This window comes from Ctenopharyngodon idella, chromosome 18 (genome assembly GCF_019924925.1).
Source record: "Ctenopharyngodon idella isolate HZGC_01 chromosome 18, HZGC01, whole genome shotgun sequence".
Taxonomy (NCBI): Eukaryota; Metazoa; Chordata; class Actinopteri; order Cypriniformes; family Xenocyprididae; genus Ctenopharyngodon; species Ctenopharyngodon idella.
Genome location: NC_067237.1, coordinates 17913830 through 17936104, shown reverse-complemented (window position 1 = coordinate 17936104; position 22275 = coordinate 17913830). Strand labels below are relative to the sequence as shown.

General features: G+C 34.9%; 1 protein-coding gene across 2 annotated transcripts in view; it reads right to left on the bottom strand.

Annotated features, from left to right (window-relative positions):
• Window positions 1-22275, bottom strand: part of cd82b (CD82 molecule b) — a 34152-nt gene that overhangs the window by 5172 nt on the left and 6705 nt on the right. Inside the window, exons 2-7 of one of the 2 annotated variants that reach the window (XM_051869942.1) lie at window positions 19111-19183; window positions 15066-15138; window positions 7423-7547; window positions 5905-5979; window positions 615-713; window positions 268-450 (exon numbers count right to left, since the gene is read on the bottom strand). In XM_051869942.1, the coding sequence (XP_051725902.1) occupies window positions 268-450; window positions 615-713; window positions 5905-5979; window positions 7423-7547; window positions 15066-15138; window positions 19111-19173 (618 nt within the window). In that variant the 5' untranslated portion in view covers window positions 19174-19183. The remainder of the gene's footprint in view (window positions 1-267; window positions 451-614; window positions 714-5904; window positions 5980-7422; window positions 7548-15065; window positions 15139-19110; window positions 19184-22275) is intronic. The other variant, XM_051869943.1, reaches the window with a different exon arrangement.

Sequence of the window (22275 nt, the reverse complement as noted above, 5' to 3'; positions counted from 1 at the left end):
TTGCACTAAAAGCAAAAGGAAGGAGGGAGAGAATGTGGCGCAGATGGAGAGGGAATTCTCACTAGCAGTATGAAACACAAACGCCAGGTTTGAGAGAATTATTGCATTAGCAACGAGAAGCACTTGTGTGTGCGTCTGTGTAATGGTGAGCGCTACAAGGATTGAAGCTTTAGCTATTGGGTTCAAGACCAGAATCAGGAAAGTTTAAGCAGGAATTTGCATCTGGATGTGTCAATGAATGTGTGCAGTAAAGCTGTATGTCTGTACCGTAGTGAAGACAGGCCACTCAGAGGACAAAGAAGGACACAAGCCTGTTTCTTTCAAATCCGTGCCACTGATGGATTCATTTCTGCAGGAACATGGATACAGATTCTGGGAATTGTTCTTTTCAGACTTTATCAAGATGTTCTCCGTCCAGTTAGATGGTCCAGTCCAACCACAGCACTTCATCTGTGAGAATCAAAAAGCAGGAAAAAAACATTTGCCACTACAGTAAAAAAATGCTCTTAAGATGTGCAACAGATATTATCGTAACTTCACTGTAAGGTAATGATGGAAAATGGCAGTAAAGAAGGAAACGGCAGACAATAACAAAAGGAAAAGCTCACGCTCACCGTTCTCTGGAGATAATCCCAGGCATGCTCAGATGTCTTGTTATGACCGCTGTAGTTCACCAGAATTTTGTTCACAATAGTGGACATCTCATGTTTCAGCTGAAAATAAACATGGAGAAATGTTAGGATGGATCTGCAATTTGAACTTTCTTGTGAACTGAATGGCACCCACTGTAATAACATCTGATATATCAACAATCAACATTGTTTATAGAGTGCAACAGTCGGGTTCTGGAAGTACAAACATTCATTTTCTTCATAGGGAATTTGATTTTGAACAATAACTTATAAAGCTTTTAAGAAACACCTGTTGTGAGCTCTGAGGTTCTTAATCGATGGTATTTGCTTCTGTTGAAGCCATCAGCATGCATTGTTTCAGCTTATTTTTAAAATAATCGTGTTTAACAGCAGAATTCATGGTGAAAAACTACATTACCCATGATGCTGTACAGAAATTTACACCAATCAGAGAGTTGAAACAAGCAACGTGTCAAAATAGCACTACAAATGTTGCTCTTAAAATACTAAAATGTTTGTATATATATGTGCATATTTTTCAATAAACTTAAAATATATTCTTTATATAATCAACATTTGTAAATGAGTAGTTTTCTCCATTTTTAATTCAATTATGCTGTTCGCAGTGCTTCATGCTTCCCCTCACTAACGCCGTTAAGTACCTTTGTCTTTTTGTCCGATTTTCTAAATCTTTTTTGCTTTAAATCAAAGTTTGTAATGTTATGATTCCCCTTGTAGCTGATTTGGCTTGGTTCATGGCTTATAACTCTTTAATGAAGACTTAATCCCTATGGGAAAAATGAATGGAAAAAAAAAAATACTTTGGGAACCAGCACCGCTGATAAAGGACTGCTGCACTCTATTGCTGGAAACAAGAATATTTATACACTACTTTTCAAATGTTTAAATATTTTTGCATAATTTTTTGCATTTGTTAAATTAATTGAAGCAAAAATATCTTATTAGCTATGATTTCCTTTTTTTTTTTTTTTTATTATTTAACTATTATCTAACTTATTTAAATATTTTTTTTAAGTCTCTTAAAGGCTCTTTAGTGAGCTCTTGCTCACAAAGGCTGTATTTCTTTATTAAAAATACAGAGAATTTTTTATGTATTTTTCATTTTATCTTTTTTTATGCAATATAGAAATAATTCTAAATTCTAAATTTTGGGGAAAGTTACTTTTAAAAGTAATGCGTTATAGTATTGCGGTACTCCCTAAAAAAGTAACTAATTGAGTTTTCACCTGGGCTGGGATTGCTTGCTTGTTAAAATATTTTTTTATTATTTAACTATTATCTAACTTAAGATTTTTAAATATTTAAATATAAGTCTCTAATGCTCACAAAGGCTGTATTTATTTGATTAAAAATACGTGAAAATAACAGCAATACTGTGAAAATGTAATGACAATTTAAAATAACTTTAATGTTGTAATATATTTTAAAATGTAATTTATTTCTGTGATCAAAGCTGAATTTTCAGCATCATTACTCCAGTCGTCAGTGTCACATGATCCTTCAGAAATCATTCTAATATGCTCATTTGATGTTCAAGAAACATTTATTATTATTATCAATGTTGAAAACAGTTGTGCTGCTTTATATTTAAGGTTTTTTTAAGATTTTAAGTAGAAAGAGCAGAATTTATTTGAAATAGAAAACGCTTCTAACACTACAAATATTTTTACTGTTCCTTTCGATCAATTTTATGCATCCTTGCTGAATAAAAGTACTCTTACTGCCCCAAACTCTTGAACAGTAGGGTATTTTTGGACAGTTTTTGTTCATATAAGTGATAAAATTGGCATTAACAATTTTAAAAACCACCCTTTAACATTTCAAAATCATATACATTCATGTCGAAAACCTTTCAACCTAAAATCACTGTTAAAGTGAACTTTATCTTGAGAAGAGCTTGTTTGAAGTTGATGTGCTCGAGTAGGAGGTGTGGTGCCGCCGACAGCTATGAGGGGGCTACGACAATGATAAACTAAAGCTGCAAAACACTGCTTCTGCAGAGAGGGCGTAAGAGACGGCTGTGAACCTCGCCCTGTTCTGGGAAAGCAGTCACCATGCCCTGTGGTGAAGTATAAAGAAAAACTGAAGCATGCCCAAGCACAGACTCCAATTACCTGCTCTACAAGAAGACTAAACACGTGATAACTAATATTCAAATATCTATGCACATGTCTGATAATACGGACACAGAAAGAAACTAAACACAGCTAGTTAAGTTGAGCATTAAGCATGAGCTTATGGCTGTGGTTAGGCTTGGTGCTACTTAACTAAAACTGATTTAAGGAAGGCTGACTAAGCACAAGTTGCATTAGAGGATGTATATATCCTTCCTAATACTATAGAAATGCTGTTAAGATGAAGTGCAGCTCCTGTTGTTTTTTTTAATCATCTCAAAGCCATTTGGTGTGAAATGTCTGTGCTTTCCTGAAGAGGGCGCTGTTGTCAAAAAGTCTCACATGAGAGAGTGAGTGAGTGAAGGCAGGGGAATCACCCACCTCAAACACGACTGGTGTCTTTGTTACTCACGGAAACATCTTGTCATGCCACACACACCATCCTGTGTGAAAGGTGATGTGCCGCGGAAAGTGATTTAGTTCCACTTCCTCCATTCAAATGAATTAGGAAGTGGAATATGTAGAGTAGTAGTGAAATCTCAAAACTTTCTTCAGATGCTTAATTTAAAATCCCAGTGTCTACACTACCTGCTAACTTCCTGACACATTTCTTGTTACCACCTAACACGATGGGTTAAAACCAAAGGGGTTAAGAGACAGTCACAGCTGACTAGAAGAAGTGCTGCAAGCTTGTGACGCCGTTGCACGAAACATGCTTTTTAAACAGAGAAGTGATGTGCAAACATCAGAAACTCCATCGAAACACATCGATTCATACTGCTAGGCCATTTAGGAGAAATATTTATATATTAACACTGCTCCAGATTAACTAAATCAGATGTTTTTACATCAGACTAATGTTGGAGAAGCTAGTTTTAAATGCTAATCATAATTTAAACTACAGTAAAGCTACTCTTTTAAAAAGTTAGCTACACTACAAGCTATTAACAAACAGGAGCTAACTGGTGGTAAAATCTTTTTAAACATATCCATCAGATTATTATTGTTTTTTTTGTTTGTTTTTTTAAAGCAAAGTCGTATTTATCTGGAACAAAAATGCAGATCTCATTTAGAGTGATAGAATATTTGATCTTATACAGATACACTTACATTAAATATAACTAATAAAATGTACCAATTTCAGTATTTGAGTATATCTCAGTCTTTTACTAACCTTGGCAACATATTATAACCATATCAGTGTTAGTTAACTAAAACTATTCAAATCTTTTTCGTTATTTGAAATAAAGCTGGACCATGGACCACAAAACCAGTCATAAGGGTCAATTTTTTGAGATTGAGATATTTACGGTAGGAAATTTACAAAATATCTTCATGGAACATAATCTTTACTTAATATCCTAATGATTTTTGGCATAAAAGAAAAATCTTTAATTTTGACCCATACAATGTATTGTTGGCTATTGCTACAAATATACCCATGTGACTTATAACTGGTTTTGTGGTTCAGGGTCACATATATATCCTCCTGTCTACCAGCAATGGTGTTTTGTCCTCTATAGAGGACATTATATTTTAGCGATTTTCTCTGAGACCTTACATGTCACAGTTTTAGTTCGGAGGTTTAACCTCTCTTTGGTCTTTAAAAACGACTGACATTAATTTAGTGATCAAATTTAACACCCTTATGGAAATATGATAATATTTTGTTATTATCATTTACATCTGACTAATTTTCAAATTGTTTTTCATAAATCAACATCTCAGGAAAATGTTATGGGGTTTTAAATCAAAATATGACTTTGTTACGAAACAGGACATCGATTTTATACATGTCCTCACTAGAGGACACCAGGACTTAAATCATGTTTATCAGGCATTTTGGGAGACACAACAAGTGAAAAGGGAAAGAAATTATATATCAATATTTCTGTGAAATATTAGATATTATTATGAAAATCTTGCCAATTATTACTCCCATTATTACACTTCTTTTTTCATTACATGTCGCTCCAAAAACACATTAATATGCAAATTACATACAGTGTGTAGATATATTGTATATAATGAAAAAAAAAATTAGTTTAAAAAAAAAAAAAATGGTAATAAAATATGACAAGATCTCAGAGTTAAACTGTGTCAGAAAAAAATCATCTTAAATTATGTCAGATAACACTTAAGCAAATCATGGTCAGGTCAAAGTGTCTGAATAATTTTTGGTTCTAAATTTTTATCAGTTTTACTGATAGTCCACTGTATGAAGAATTTGGGGTATAATATGTCACAGTTTTTTGCTATCCTCACTTACATAAATGAACTATAGTGTCCTGCACCCACTAGTAAAAAATATATCAAAAATATCAAAAATGTCTCAATAATTTTTGGTTTGACAGTAAATATATAAATGTCACTATCAATCACTGTTGAGTGTTTGAAATAACTTCGGACTGCGATCCAGTGTGGATTTTGGTCAAATGATGAGACATTTTAGAAGAATTGTATGGGGAAGATACACAATTACAACTTCTGTGGGGCGTGAAGGAAAAGTAATATAACTAGTAGTGTAACGAATTACTGTTGCCAGAAAGTAATAATATTACTTTTGAAAGGAGTAACTAGTAATGAGTAATAAACTACATTTTTTGAGTAATGAGCCCAACACTGTATATATGTGTGTGTGTAAACACTAAATGGATTTTTTTTTTTAATAAAATTAATTTAAAAAAATATAAATGACAAAAGAACATAAAATTAGTAAAACTTAAACTACAATGAAAATGAAAACTGAAAATTGTAAATATTAATAAAAACTATATATCTATATTATTATTATTATTTTTATTATCTATACTATATAGAAATAATCCTAAATGAACCAGTGTTGGAGATAGTTACTTTTTAAACTTAATGAGTTATAATATTGAGTTACTCTCTAAAAAAGTAACAAATTGCATTACTTGGTTACATTTTATGGATTTCTCTCAACATGGGGACAGGACAGCTGTAACGTGCGTTACTTGTTTGAAAAAGTAACTCTGATATCTTGTTGCAAATTTAAAAGTAATGTGTTACTTTATTAGTTACTTGAAAAAGTAATCTGATTACGTAACTCGTGTTTCCCCAACACTGAAAATAACAAAACCATACTGTGCACTTTCAGAGGTATGGTAACCTACCAGGTCTCGCTGGAAGTAGATGAGAACAGCGGCCGTCACCTGGGCTATGAGGATGAGGAGGAGACAGGTGAAGTACTGCAAACAGAGGACAGAAAAGTCCATTTACTATTACTGGACAGTCTTGACAAACCTTTTATTTTAGTTGATATCTGGACATATTAACTTACAACAATACATGACGACATAAAGCACATGACAGCTACCTAACGTTATTTTCTAAATGGGTCAAACAGTTTAACAAAGACTTTTGCTGACCGCTAAGCTTATCCAGTGATCTTGTGGGTACTAATATGGCCCCCAGTTCTTCCACTGACATCCCCTAAATCTGACTGGATTATCCCTGTCACTCCAGCTCAGTAAATCCAGCAGCATTAACCTCAGAGAGCCATTTCAAACTCTTTATCATGCTAATGGGGAAGGGTTTTATGAACCTCCCTCAGCAGACGTCTGGGCACACATAAGTCTGGTCTTGTTGTGACTGTGATTACGAAAGCGTAGCAGAAACTTCTGTGACTTCTGTGAATTTTTCATTGCTCAATGAAGTTGTGCTGCAAAACCTGAAGCTATTAACACACTACAATTTTATTTTATAAATAATGCATAATGGAATTTAAAATATTGACAAAAAAAAATTCTCAGGTAATGCAAGTTTTGCTACAACTAAATACGGTTAGACGTGAAATATCATTTAAATTAATAGCCCGGAGAACAGAATGAGCTGGCTGTAGTGGTCAGCAACTATTTATGTAGTCAGCAGTTATTTATATATAAATAAATGAAATAAAATAAAAAGCAGAGAGACAAAAACTGTCTGGCTTTGGTGTAGTCAGCAGAAATAAAATAAAATAAAATAAAATAAAATAAATTAATAAAATAAAATAAAATAAAATAAAATAAAATAAAAAAAATAAAATAAAATAAAATAGGCCAAAAGTGGCTGGCTTCAATGCAGTCAGCAGTAAGTAAGTAAGTAAATAAACAAATAAATAAAGTAAGTAAGTAAAAAATACATAATTGCACAGATCCCAAAACTGGTTGGCTTTGATAAAATAAAATAAAATAAAATAAAATAAAATAAAATAAAATACACAGAGAAAAAAAAAAACTGTCTGGCTTTGGTGTAGTCAGCAGAAATAAAATAAAATAAAATAAAATAAAATAAAATAAAATAAAATAAAATAAAATAAAATAAAATAAAATAAAATAAAATAAAATAAAATAAAATAAAATAAAATAAAATAAAATAAAATAAAATAAAATAGGCCAAAACTGGCTGGCTTTGATGCAGTCAGCAGTAAGCAAGCAAGCAAGTAAATAAACATATAAATAAGTAAATAAGTAAATAAATACGTACATGCATACATACATACATACATACATACTAGCACAGATACTAAAACTGGTTGGCTTTGATAAATAAAATAAAATAAAAATTACATTAAAAAAAAATAAAATAAAAAAATAAAGTGAAATAAAAGTAAGTAATAAAAGACTCTATAACTCTCTATAATTACTCACCAGTCCAAGAAGGCAGCGGACCTCATAGATGGCACCGATGCAGCCCAGGAAACCCATGATCATGGACAGAGATCCAATCCCAATCAAGATGTAGGCGCCAACTTTCAGCGTTGTGGAGGACTCATCTGCATGGACAACAAACACAGAAGACACCAGTCACACTCTCTGACAAGGTTGACTTTAAATGTGATTATTATTTGATATTATAACGCAAATATAACAGTTAAAACCTCACTAACAAAACTGCCATAATCTAATATTTAAACAGTCACGCAGCAGATGTGTGTTTTGCAACAGTAGCAGAGAGGCTGAAAATGAAACTGAGTTTAGAGGACGGTGTGAGGGAAGGGGAAGGTACATGGCAGATTTTAGACAGTGGCAGACAGTTTTTCTGCAACTACACATCAGTCTTGCTTTAAGTTCTGCAACTCAATGCAGCAAGTTCAGATGTGTGCAGAGGAAGGTCTCTTTGACAGGAAAATACTTTCTGAAAAAAGCCGTTGGTGCAGTAAGCAAAAATAATCACCATGTCATCGCACTTCACCATATCCACGTTTTTAAACAATGGATGCAGGTCTTATTGTGACCCAGACGTATGCAAACTGAATTTTCTTTGTCTAATAACAATGTTTAGTTATTATTTATTCAAAAAATAAATAAATAAATAAATGGCAGAACCAACTCACTATCACCACTATTGGTATGGCTAACACCCTCATAACACCGCAAACCTTCTACACTTCTATAGTGGCTCAGCATATGAAAGAGGTTTAAAATTATTGTGTGGCCTTTTTTGTCATCATGCATTTTCTCTCCATCTCTTATTAAAGTTGGCACTGAGTTGTGGTGCTCATGTGGCAGGTTGTTCTTACTATCCTTAGCTACATACATTTCAATAGCTTTAGAGTAATTAAAGGCATGAAACTAGCAGTAAAGGGAGTGGAAAGTCAAAGAAACCAGTTTAGCTGCTCGTATTTGTTCAAGAGGATTCTTTAGGAAATAAACAAGGCAAAGACATGTGGCTTGTGGCTCTGAAGAACCATCAAGTCTTCAATGTACAGTATATATACACATATATATTTATATACAGTCAATCCAAAATTTATTCAGACACCTTGAACATTTCATTCATTATTACAGTTTATTCAGTATAGTTTAAATAAAATGGTAATAAAATATGACAAGATCTCAGAGTTAAACTGTCAAAAACATTAATCAGTTATGTCAGATAACACTTAAGAAAAACATGGTCAGGTCAAAGTGTCTGAATAATTTTTGACTGCAAATTTATCAGTTTCACTGGTAGTCCACTGTATGAAGAATTTATGGGTATAATATGTCACAGTTTATTTTGCTATCCTCACTTACATAAATTAACTATAGTGTCCTGCACCCACTAGTAAAAATATATCAAAAATGTCTGAATAATATTATATATATGTATGTATGAAGAGTTCAGATGCAAAAGCCTCTAAGTGCCATCTGAAATTTTCTTCTAAAATGAACATTTTTATCAAGCTTGTATGTTTAGGTTCAGTAATTTCACTTTAACGGCAATTAATAGGTCCCTTTCATTGCCATTAAAGTTAAATAAGTTAACATAAACATACAAGCTTGATAAAAATGTTCATTTTAGAAGAAAATTTCAGACGGCACTTAAGAGGCTTTTGCATCTGAACTCTTTATATATATATATATATATATATATATATATATATATATATATATATATATATATATATAAAAATAAGACGACAAAAAACGTCACTTTTTGTAATTTCATTTGTTGTTATACATTTTTTTAAGTGTTGTATGTAATTTTTTTGACTGTCCTAAAGCATAAAAATACCATAATATGTTTGCAGAGATTTAGGAAACAATAAAAAAAAAAAACAATGCAACAGCCAGTTATTCTACTTTGAAATGTGAGTTCCGTGTCGGAATGTCTGTTTTTGTTTTGATCTGTGATCCCACCCACTGCCAATTTCACCCAATAGTATTTCAACACCCTGGGTTGCCAGTTGGCAGAAAACACAGCTTATTGCCATGGAAGCAAGCAAATTAACTAGGTCAGAGGTCACATATTCTACTTGACCTTAAAAGCCTTGGCAATAAAAACATTGCAAATGAATACATTAGCTGATCAAATTACAGTGCAAGGCTCTTTCCATTGTCAATTGCACCCATGTTGCGCGTCCTCATTCTGGCAACCCGCATGAATGTTGAATCTGAGGAGGAGGGGGTGGGGGCGGGGAAAAAACCCTTTCCGATATTTTGAATTTGGACTGCAGTACCCATTTCAACCACTAGCTGTCAATATTGAAGGGGTCCTTGATTATGATTTCACTTTTATTTTATAACTTTAGTTAGTGTGTAATGTTGCTGTTTGAGCATAAACAACATCTGCAAAGTTACGACGCTCAAAGTTCAGTGCAAAGAGAGAAATTTTCTTTCACAGAAATCGCTTTTTAAGGACTACAACAAACAGCTGGTAGGAACTACAACGAGCTTCTTCTCTGGTTGGTGACATCACAAACCCCAAAATTTACATAAACCCCGCCCCCGAGAACACACAATAAAGGGGGTGAGGCCATGTTGGGCTGCTTTAGAGAAGAGGAAGAGTTGTTGTAGTGGAGTGTTGTTGGCATGCCGTCATTTTACGTCGGACTGCTTCACAAACGAGGGTCAATTCAATGCTGGATTTGCACAAAAGATTAACATGACAGCACATGCTAGTCGATGAGTTGAATCAACTCCACAGCAACTACATAAATTTATCCACTAACCATTCAGAAACGTCCAGTTTCATTCTAAAAGTTGTAACTTCTTCCTGAGTCTCTCCATCAGTGTCGACTCCGGTTTGAACAATGTAAGGCTGAACACCGTTACTAACCATCGTCATTTTGGCTGCGTGAGATTCTCCAGCTTTGTTGTTGTTGAGCAACTGAAGCGTGAGCTGTTAAAGCTCCGCCCTCTTCTGGAAAGGGGGCCGGCAGCAGCAGCTCATTTGCATTTAAAGGGACATACACAAAAACAGCGTGTTTTTGCTCACACCCAAATAGGGGCAAATTTGACGAGCTATAATAAATGATCTGTGGGGTATTTTGAGCTGAAACTTCACAGACACATTCTGGGGACACCAGAGACTTCTTGTGATTGATTACATCTTGTGAAAAAAGGCATAATAGGTCCCCTTTAAATACTGTACATTTAATTTATTTGAATAATTTATCAGCATATCATGCAATTATTGTTTTGAACTGATTGACAGCCCTAATAGAAAGATATTAACAGCCTCTCTTCCAACCTTCAGTCCTAATTAATCCAAAACGTGCACCAGTTCACAAAACTATGAGGTTATGTTGCCCTTGTATGACTTTAAAAGCAAAACTGTGACATCACATTTATGACAGATAACATTTTATTTTATAAACCGAGAATAATAGATGGTCCGTAGATTACCTCTCGACTCAAGCGAGAATTCTGCGTCACATTTCTAAACACAGGCTTCCTGCCTAGCGCATAACATCTGTCTGAGGGTAAATTTGAGGTTTCCATGACCTCAGTGTGTTGCTCATAGTTGCTATGATGTTTCAAGGTACTGTGGCAAACACCCCGTAACATCGGCAGAAATTCAGTCCCAGTGGTGTTTTCCCACTGGAAAAAATTATCTTAGACCCTTTCAAGCACCATATACATGATATGAATAGAAAATCTAACAAAAAATTTGAATTTTTTCGTCATTAACTTTAAAGGATAAGTATTTATTGATTTATTGCATTTAAGGGTGTGTTTACACTTTGGTTAAATTAAGCGATCGCTCTGTTAGTGCAGTTCATCTGAACAAATGTGAACGCTGTCGTCCAAACCCTGGTCTGACCAAACAAGCAGAAAAGGTGGGTCTGAGTCTTCCAATTAAACTCTGGTGTGGTTTGACATACATGAACGCAACACGGACATCTAAATGAACCAAAAACAGGATGCGATGCCACAAGTTGAATCTATGTTGCCCATTACAGGAGTAGATTGAACTACTGTTTCCTTGCAGCATATCTTTGTATGTGTGCTTAAAAGGTTAGTTCACCAAAAAATGAAAATTCTGTCATTAATTACTTACCACATGTTGTTCCAAACCTGTAAGTAAGACTTTTTGTTCATCTTCATAACACAAATAAAGATATTAATGAAATCTGAGAGCTTTCTGTCCCTCCATTGACAGCTACACAACTATCACTTTGACGCTTCAAAAAGTTCATAAAGAGATCGTAAAACTAATCCATATGAATTGAGCGGTTTAGTCCAAATTTTCTGAAGAGACTCGTTCACTTTATATGATGAACAGATTGAATTTAGGCTTTTATTCACATAAACATTCATCAACCAACACATATGCTCACATGACATGAGAGAACCAGTGAGATTCATTCTCGTGTTACGCAGCACGTTTGAGCTTTGTTTGTTCTTGCGCGTCAAGCATGTTTGGTTGAGCTTCTGTTTATGTTCGCTGATCGATGTTTATATGTGAATAAAAGCCTAAATTCAATCTGTTCATCATATAAAGTGATCGAGTCTCTTCAGAAAATTTGGACTAAACCGCTCAATTCATATGGATTAGTTTTATGATCTCTTTATCAACTTTTTGAAGCTTCAAAGTGGTAGTTGCATGGGCTGTCAATGGAGAGACAAAAATCTCTGAGATTTCATCAAAAAGATCTTCATTTATGTTCCGAAGATGAATGAAAGTCTTGAGTAGGCATGAGGGCGAGTAATTAATGACAGAATTTTAATTTTTGGGTGAGCTAACCCTTTAATGGAGGAATTCCTGCAGCTGTTTTAACTCCTTTACACATTTTATAAACTCTTTGCGAGTTCTAAGCTGATAAAATTAACACCATATGTAGCCACATACAACAAGCGCATTTAACACAGCATTGTTTTGGTTGTTCGTTACAAATGTAAACATACCCAAACATGTACAACTTGTTTGGGTGGACCTTGCACTGAGTTGAAAATTTACATACAAACCTCAGAGGCTCCAAACAACCAAACACAGACTCATGCTGTAACATGTTCTTGTTATTGAGTTATAGCCTACTATTGCTGTATAACTTCATTGCACAAATTAATGACTTATTTGAAAAGGAAGTAAAACCTTTACGTAAAAAATAGTATAACATGTATAACAATAAATTCCCAAGACTCCCTTTTATAGCCAAGCAGTTCCGTGGAAGTCTATAAAAAAAACCAAACTGTGAGGAAGGGAAGAAAATACAACAGAGATCAGAGAACACACCTTCCCGTTATTTTGTGCTCAATAGGGCCCTAAACCACAGACTAACAAAGTCAACAAACAAACTCCTCCTCGTGCAGCACAGTGTGAGAGAGACCGCCAATGGACTTATACAGTAAAACATGTGTTAGCAAGAAAGAAAGATTGAGGGTCCCCAAGCATGAGGATATCCTAAGATATTCCTTGCTATCTCCTGAGGAACAGCTGAATCAGAGGAACAATGTTTCCAAAAATGGTCATGATAACGGAGACTCCAGCGCTGTGATATCTGTAGAGACAAAGTGACTGGAAAGGATGGCCATGTGACCAGCTTGCCAAACAATTTTGGAGCTTGTCAGCTTCACATAAATATCCCCCTGCAGTAATTTGTTTAACCGAGCATGTGCTATATATAAACTTCTCTAAACCACCATGATCTTGACTGAGGGAATTTGGCTTGGTCTTAAGAAAATATTTAATTTTAATGTCTATTTTCAAACACTGGACTTCAATTCTGAAATGAAGTTTTCTTTAGCAACGGTGTGAAAAAACCTTAAAGGGATAGTTCATCAACAACTGAAAATTCTGTCACTTACTCACCATCACATCATTCTTTCTTTCTTATGTGGAACAAAAAAAGAAGATATTTTGAAAAATGTTGGTAACCACACAGGTGCCCATTAACTTTCACTGTTTTGACACACACACACAAAAAAGACAACTTTGTTTCAATGAGGAACAGGCATGTAGGTAAAAAAAAAAAAAAAAAAAAAAAAAGACAACTTTGTTTCAAAGAGGAACAGGCATGTAGGTTTGGAATGACATAAGGGTGAGTAAATGTTTTGGTAATCTTTCCCTTTAAAAATGGAGTAAAGCCAAAGTCCCTTTAAGCCAAGTCATTTCACTCTGCGGCCATCTTTGAAACACCTTTCGGGCAGCAATTTCAGTCATGCAAGTGCAGCTCCTATCTCTTTAAATGGGGAAACATCAATTTCTCCAAAGCTGGAGAAATAATTGAAATCACCAATCAAATCTGACAACAACTGTCTCAATTTCATTTTCTTGTCCTCAAATAGCATTAAAAAAAGCGTATTTTTAGGCTAGACCAGCCAATGTCATAGGCGTGTGTCTCTAAACACTCGCTGCGTCCGAAATCGAACACTTCCATACTAAATGGCATGCAAAAAAACAATACGCCAACAGAGTAGTATGTCAGAATAAAAAGTATTTGGAAAAAAAGTAGAACCAACTGACTAATGGCAGCTGCAATGATTCAATGACTTTACCAATTAGCGATTGGCTCTTTTCATTTGTAAGGCGGGACTTATTCCACCATATTGCACACTGCACTTTCTTCCATTCATAGTAATATGAGAGCACTGTCTTTGTATATCTAAAGTCTTTGGTAAAGCATTGTTCAAAGCTAAATCAGTGCTGAGCAGTTTGGAAGCATTAATAACATGTCAAGAAGATTTACGCTAGTTTTCCACCCTCGTTTTTATGTTCCACTCTCTTTCAGCATGGAGTCTTAGTGGCTTTGGCTGTCCATACAGAGGCATTATGGGTATGAGTATGATTCACCACAAATCATGTACTTTTAATCTCTTTGGCTTTTTTAATCTCATTCATTTAATATTTAATATCTCTCTTCCCTTATTTTGCGAACTTTCTCTCTCAGTTTAAGTGAGCATCAGATGGTTTACTTAACATCTGTGCGGCCGCATGTGTGCGTGTATAAACACAGAGAGTACAGTGTGGGAGGGGGTTTGTGGAAAACTTGGTTAATGGCAAAAAAAAAAAAAAAAACTCCCCACGCCAAGCGCACGAATAACAGCTGCTTTTACTGTGCATTCCCCTGTATATCAAATAAACACCAGTTTGAACTCAAGAGTGAAGACAGAAAAATGTGTAACTGGCAACGTATTGCTGACTCAATGAATACGGTTAACCGTCTGTCAGACAAACGGACGTAAAAAGAGAATATACACTCATTCAAAAGATTTTTAAAATGTCTCTTCTGCTCACCAAGGCTAAAAACAGCAATATTGTGAAATATTTTTAAAATTTAAAGTAACTGATTTCTATTTAAATAGATTTTAAAATGTAATTTATTCCTGTGATCAAAGCTGAATTTTCAGCATCATTACTCCAGTATTCAGTGTCACATGATCATTCTAATATGCTGATCTGCTGCTTAAAATTGCTGCAATAGACCTAAAGTACTGATGCAAAACTATGAGAAAAAGAATTTCTCATGTATATGAGAAAACATTTGTGCTGCCATCACAAATCCTGAGATGTCACCGGTTTTAATAAGACACATTCTCAGGGACACTATTAAGAACAGGAAATTATGTTACATTTTTGTACTTACGTAAAACCGTGATGAAACTCTGATTATCCAGCATGACCCATAATCCAAAGCCCATGATTACAGCTCCAAAAATCTACAGGGCAAAAAGAAACAGGCATGAACAAACACAAAGAACATGTTGCATGTGTGTTTGTCTCCTTCTGGACCCGTTTGGTTCCTCACAGCTGATCTTAGTTTGAACTGTGACTGGATTGTGGATGAGAACACTGTGCTGCCATTAACATACCCCAGATAACTGCTAAAGAGAGACAGCAACTCTCCACAGAACTGAGTTCTCATGCATTCCAGCCACAAAGTTCAAAACTAATGGATCCAAGGTGTCCTCTAAATGAACTGAATCAGAGAAGTTTAATTTCCTCTTGTCAGGGGGCAGTTCCTCTGTATCAGTCTGGCGTCTGTGGCTTCGACAACTGAGGGTTGTCCTCTATGCCACTGTGAAGAGGGAAGCAGTAAAACACCAGGCTACTGTACAATTAAAGGGCCTTCAGGAGGGAGAATCAGAGAGACACACACACTTTTCATTAGCCTTTGACCTTTCGTAACATGTCTAGATGAAGGTTTTAGAAATGCAACCGAGAGAAAAGCCCTGCTTCCTCAGAGCTTAAACTATTTCCTAACAGAGTTTTTCAAAATATCACACTGCTCTGGGTATTTTTGTTTTTGCCCAAAAATAAAACAAATACATATATATATACACACACACACACACACACACACACACATATATATATATATCTTGAGGGAAAAAAAAAAAAAAAAAAAAAATCTCTCCCAACTAATGCTGTAAACTATACTGGACATGAACCCTCTCATTTGGTACATTACTATTATATTAGAAGTTAAAATGAACAAACGAGCCCAAACTGTTATTTATTTTCAGATATAATAATTACACTCAAATAAAAACTGAAATGTCTGTATACAACTCAGTTGCACATAAACTAGACAACTCGGTTGTCTTTGACAAATTTATTCAAACATACATATATATAATTAACAGTAAATAAGCTCCTTTCTAGTGTTTTTATAGCTAACTAATGAACATTAGATAACTTTCCTGAGGTAAATGCAACGTTAAGTGACATTGTTTTCATTCGTTTTATTGGCGTCTTTCCACGTTTGAAATTGACCGATATTGATTTTTTAAAACCAATACCAATTATTTGCATGTTTATGTAATAACGGATATATAGCAGATAACGGATATATAGAACTGATATTTATTTATAGTTTTATTTTGTTGTTTTTGACAGTTATAACAGCACTGAACTGAAAAACTGTTTTTAAATACTGTAATTTTTGCAGTTTCACTCCCTTCTTACATACAAAACAAAATACACTTCTACATTAATAAATAGTCTGAAAGAGTGCAAAAAATTAACAAAATATATATATATAGTACACTGTCACTAAAGTGTCTTTATTTAAATACAATCTTTGATAAGGTAAACAAACAGTTCCATTTATTGGTGAATCCGATATTACAAAACCGATACCCGATTATGAAAAAATGTTGGGAAAATGATATATCAGTCGATCTCTAGTTTGAAACTGACTGAGCCATTACATGAGACATGATTCATATAGGTACATTGTACTGTATCTTTCAACATACCTTTTTATGCCCAGGCATATTTTTTTGTGCTATAACTTGTATTAAAATGGAAGAAAAGACTTGAGCTCCACGCTGCTGCTTGAACGAGGCGCTACAGCGATCTGTCACGTCACATTTAAGAGTGTCAAAACACCATTTATTGTTTGAATTTCATGATAAAATGGGCAGAATTTGAAAGATGAGACTTTGTTTCTTATCAGAAGTAACATAGCACAAAGCTCTTTGTGATAATTGGATAGGAAGCGTGCTACAAATAATGTTTGGTGTAGGGAAAACCCGAAGACCTGAGGCCTGTACCATGATGGTAGTTGAACAAACTCAGGATTATAGGATTAGTTTCGAGTTGACAAAACCAAACCACTCCAATCCGGCTTTGTTGGTACCATGATGCTGATCATCAGCTTTCTCTGTAAACTCAGGCTTTGATCCTGAGTTTGTGGAGCGTGTGCACATGAATGCGTGACATCAGTGGTGAACAGCCAATCACATGCCTTGCAACAGAGAGAAACCCTGATTCACTTCTCGCGAGAGAGCCAGTGTGATTCAAAACTCTTGCTGAAGGTTAAGAGATTGAAGAAAATGAAGAATTCAAACGCATTTACACTAAAGAAAATACTTGTCCATGAAAGAGGAAAAATAAAAAATGATCTTGCTCTATCAGTGCAAGTGAAACTTGTGAAGTTAGTTTATATAGTTGCTTGATAATATATAGCAATAGAGACTCAAACATGTATTAAAGAGTTATCTATTTATTCTACAGCTTATTTATATTACATATGATCTGTATATATTAATATTCATTTAAACTAAATGCTTAATAATAACTGTTAAACTAAAATTGCTTGTGTGTAATGGATTAATGATAATATAGATCATATAATAATTATATAAATCATAAAATAATTCTAATTATCATTAAAGCCAGACAATTTCATCTTTAAAATATTTGTTTTTACTATATAGTGACCTTTAATTTAGAGGAAGTGAAACCGACTTTATTGCGTTGGATGTGTCAGTATCACTTTGCTCACATCTGATTGGTCCAATTTCGGTTTGAGATCTCTTGCCCAGAACATAACCTGCCCCGGAGCAGGTTAGCTGTGGAGCGTAAGTTACTATGGCGATGAACACCGCTAAAAGCCAAGTCACTTTCATGGTACCAAAAACCCAGGATTGGTACAAACTAATCTGAAACTTACCTGGCTAGCCAGTGAATCCGGCTTCATGGTACAGGCCCCTGGCGACCCTGGCTTGAACTACAGGTGATTCATAGGGTCAAATAGAGCCTGCTTTAAGGTCACTATTTTTTTCCACAGCATAAATTGAAGCTTATGCAAAAAGCGTTTTTATAAGCATCAGTTTTCAGAAACATCTTTATACATAAATATTTACATTTTCTTCCAGACTTCCCAAAAGGCTGCATTTTTAATATTCCACTCTCAATAGTAACCTCCGTTTCAACCTGCATTGTCTCATGGTCGACCTCAGGGCTTGACATTAACTTTTTTGCTCACCAGCCACTGTGGATAGTGGTTTTCCAAAGTTACTAGCCACTCAGCATTTTCACCGGCCACAATTTTGACAACAACACAATGGGGAAAAACTGTCATATAGATATTTTTAATATTCTCATAATTTGGCAGCAGGTGTATTAGGCTGCTGTCACTTTAAGACCTGACGCACGGATCCATTATACTGTTACACATGCGTTTTCTTTCTCAACTGTTTACGTTCACTTAAAACCTAACTGACTGTGTTTACGTGAATACTCGCTAAGAGAGCATTTTGACATTATTTTGTGTGTATTTGACTGTTTAAGCACAATAAGTGGCGAAAAAGAACAATTTAGCACTGAGAGGCGGCTTTATGTGTGCACACTTTGGGTGTGAGCACAAAATCTGCGTGAATGAGTAAAATTATGCGCAATACGCGCAATCCCACGCCGAAATTCAAGCCCTGTTCACCAACAATATTCATCCGGAGCAAATGAAATGAGTGAGTGAGGGGAGGAGGGTTTGTGTGTCAACTCACTGTTCAAGAGATGAAAGAGCAAAAAAGCACAGCTGGTATCGTGTGTCTATTCTGTGGAAACTGAGTATTGGAAGCTTTCAGTATCAATATGTATTGAAAAATCTATATTTTTGACAACACTACAATGCACTTAATGCCTTTTTTTAAAAAGACTACAATTGAAAAATGTATATATTATACATAAAATTCAACCTGCCAAAGTGGCTAGTAGGAGTGACTGCGTTACACGCCAATGCTGAAATCCACCAGCATTTGGCGGGTTGGCAGGTGTTAGTGTCAAACCCTGGTCAACCTGAAGACTAGAGCTAATGACAGGGAGCCGCATGGCTAATGAGCTGAGCTCAAGAGCAGAGTTCCATATGAGACATGGAATAAATGTGTAGGAGTGTGTACACTTACAAAGAACAGGAGGTTGAACAAGAACAGGAAGTACTTGGTGGCAGCAATGCATCCTTTCCCCATGACTGCTGCTCTGTAAAAGAGGAAATATCATCAACACTCTGAGAGAGATGAAGAACAACAGTTCTGATGGAGACAAGTTTTGGACATGACAAAAGATAATTAGAGAGTTTCCATCTGCACAATGTTAAAAATAGTCAGCAGGTGTAATGTCTAATCTCTCGCCGATATAAAGTGGAAACAACCGTTCTATAAATCACAGCTGCATACCTAGTATGGGTATTCTGGGGTGGTTGATTAGTTTCAGTTCCATTTATGAATTATATTAATATAACGGTAAAGAAATAAGCCTTCCATTGGGCTTTTTCAGAACTCAGCTCATGCAATTTGCATATGAACGTGACCGGAGATCACTTCTGCTCTGACAGCCGCAAGACCGGCCGAACGCTGTGAGTACGTGTTAGAAATCAGGAATGGTGAGAAAACCATTGTGCTTGGTACATTTTTCATCTTCAAACCAAACTTGGGTCTTCAGCTCACGAAGTTTAAATCCCATTTGGCTAACATGTTTACGCATTAGGTCAGGAGGTGGAGAGTAGGTGGTCTTTTGTGGCTGTTCGAATGCATTTGACCACATGAGCATTTACACTACGAAAGCAATCCGGTCGAAAATGTTTTCAACTACCTCTGGATAGTGTTGTCACGGTATCAAAATTCCAGTAGTCGGTACCAATACCATAATTTTACGGTTCTCGGTACCAATTTCGGTACCACAGCAAAATCTGTTGGAACTATTTTACTATTTTATATAGCTTATTTTAAAAACATATTAAGTATGGTAATCATACATATAAATATTTGGAGCGTGTGTGTATGTTTGTGTGTGTATATATACCTCAATGAAATAAATGTTGAAATATAAAAAAAATAAATGCTCAAACATCCATTTTGTAACAGACGTGCGTGTTTATTTTAGCTATTCCTTCAATGAAACGACACACTACAGCCTGTAAAACTATTAAATAAATATCGGTAAATAATGGTAACCTAAATAATAAGAAAGTTAATTATTTAAAAAAAAAAGAAAAAAAAAAACATTCACTTTTTATTTCTACACAAAGATGCGTCATATAGCCTACTGCTCTGCTCTTTGAGAGGGATGTGGGACACGAGCAGGAAAGTTTATTAATATCTTCATGTTATCTCCTGATGTTACAAAGAACTGAAACTTGTTGTAAAAGGTCTGAAGAGCGAGTTTTATCTTCACACATTCAGGCTATATTTGATTTATCGCTGCCAGAAAAAAAGCGAAAGTAAAAATTACCAGCGTGTGTGAAAAGTGCTATACAAATAAACTTGACGCGCCTTATCAAGTCTAATAACAAGCACAAACTGTGTTAAATAGAAACTGACGTGCAAGCAAAAAGGTTTCTGTCCTACGGTGTTTTTTCTACTTACCACAATAAAGAATGCGAATAGCCTATAATAGGCCTAAAAGCGAACGAAAGGATTGCTAACCTATTATTTCTTTTGTAAACAAAGCTTTGTGCTTCACTCGTGTCATATTCAAGTAAATACTGGCACAGCCCTATCAGTGGGTACCGAATATAATTTTTGATTCCTAAGACGCTTTTTCTTTCATATACAATAAACAATACATAAAATCAATTTCTGAAGCAAATCTAGTTAGAACTACTGACTTAAAGCAATCCACAGGAGTAATCTTGACATTTATGTTTTAAATGGCATAATAAAATTGCTCTTAAAAATATTTGTGCTCTCTTTAAAGGTTCTATATGAACATCTATGAAGACCATGGGAATAAAGTGTGAGATTTCTGTGAGAGGGATTCAAAAAGTAACCATGAGTGCATGACATTTTCATTTCTCACTTAGACTGTTTCTTTTACTCACACACACAATCCAGTAACCCAAAGTAATAAGCAATATATCAGGATATGAAGCCAGAGAGTCAGAGAGCCAAGCTTACTTGGCTTCATCTCTTCTAAGTACTCCAGGGAACTATAAACCAGAGTCTGGACTTTTCTGCACTGAATGAAGTCTTTTTCTCTATTTTATTACTTTACAAAAGGGACTTCAGAGAAATAATAAGACAGCCAATGTATTTCCCTCTCTTTCCACTGGTAAGCATGTTCACAGTCATGACAAAAATACTGTACTACACAAGATTTGACTCTTATTCTTCAACCTTCAGCAGTTTAGCCTGAGAAAACAATCATAAATATGGAAGGGGAAGTACAAACGGCAATAAATGCAAGTTTCATCAGGTTTCAGAGGATTTGGCTTTCTATTCAGCATTTCACAGCATTAAAAACTTAAACGATTCACATTCACAAAACATACTGCAGAAGCCATCAGAAATAATGAAAATCGAGAAGTACAATACCATTTAAAAGGCCAAAACACATTACAATCTCTCTCAGGATTATAATGATTTAGGTTTTGGGATCTGATTTGTACAGCGTGCAAATACAGAGTTCTCTTTCAAGTCTTGCACTTGAACGGACAAATTCACACAAAAATAATGTCAACATGCCCGTCTTGTCGAGTATCCTAGCAAACATAGTAGGTTATGTCTTACGTGAACTTAAACACTCGAGAAAGAACGCATGTGTTTTTTTTTATAGTCTATGGTTCAGTATCAGTGTACTGCATTATGTCTTAAAGTGACAGTAGCCTAATATTCCTCCTGTCTGTATGTGTTTTTAATGTTAATCAAACAACAAAAGACAATGAAATCACTCACTGCTCTTGACTGAATAGCTTTTGTAACTTAATTAATAATCTTTATTTAATTTATACAGTGAAGATCATATGCAATGTTGTTTTACACTTGATTAGCTACTTTATTCAGTTTCTGTACCTGAAAACTACTGTTAGATACCTGAAAATCCTGAAAAGCACAGTTTATTTTATTTGTATCTTTGCTCTACTGTATTTATTTGTGCTGTTGCTTGTAGTTTGATTATTTGTTCTTATTTTATTTATTTTTGACAGTTGTCCTGTTTTCCCTGAACATAGCACATACTGTACCAAACCGCATCGAAACCGTGACCATAAAACAATGACCGTAAAACCGTGATAAAAACCGAACTGTGAGAAATTTGAACCGTCGTACCCCTGATCTCTGCAGTCACTGTCAGCT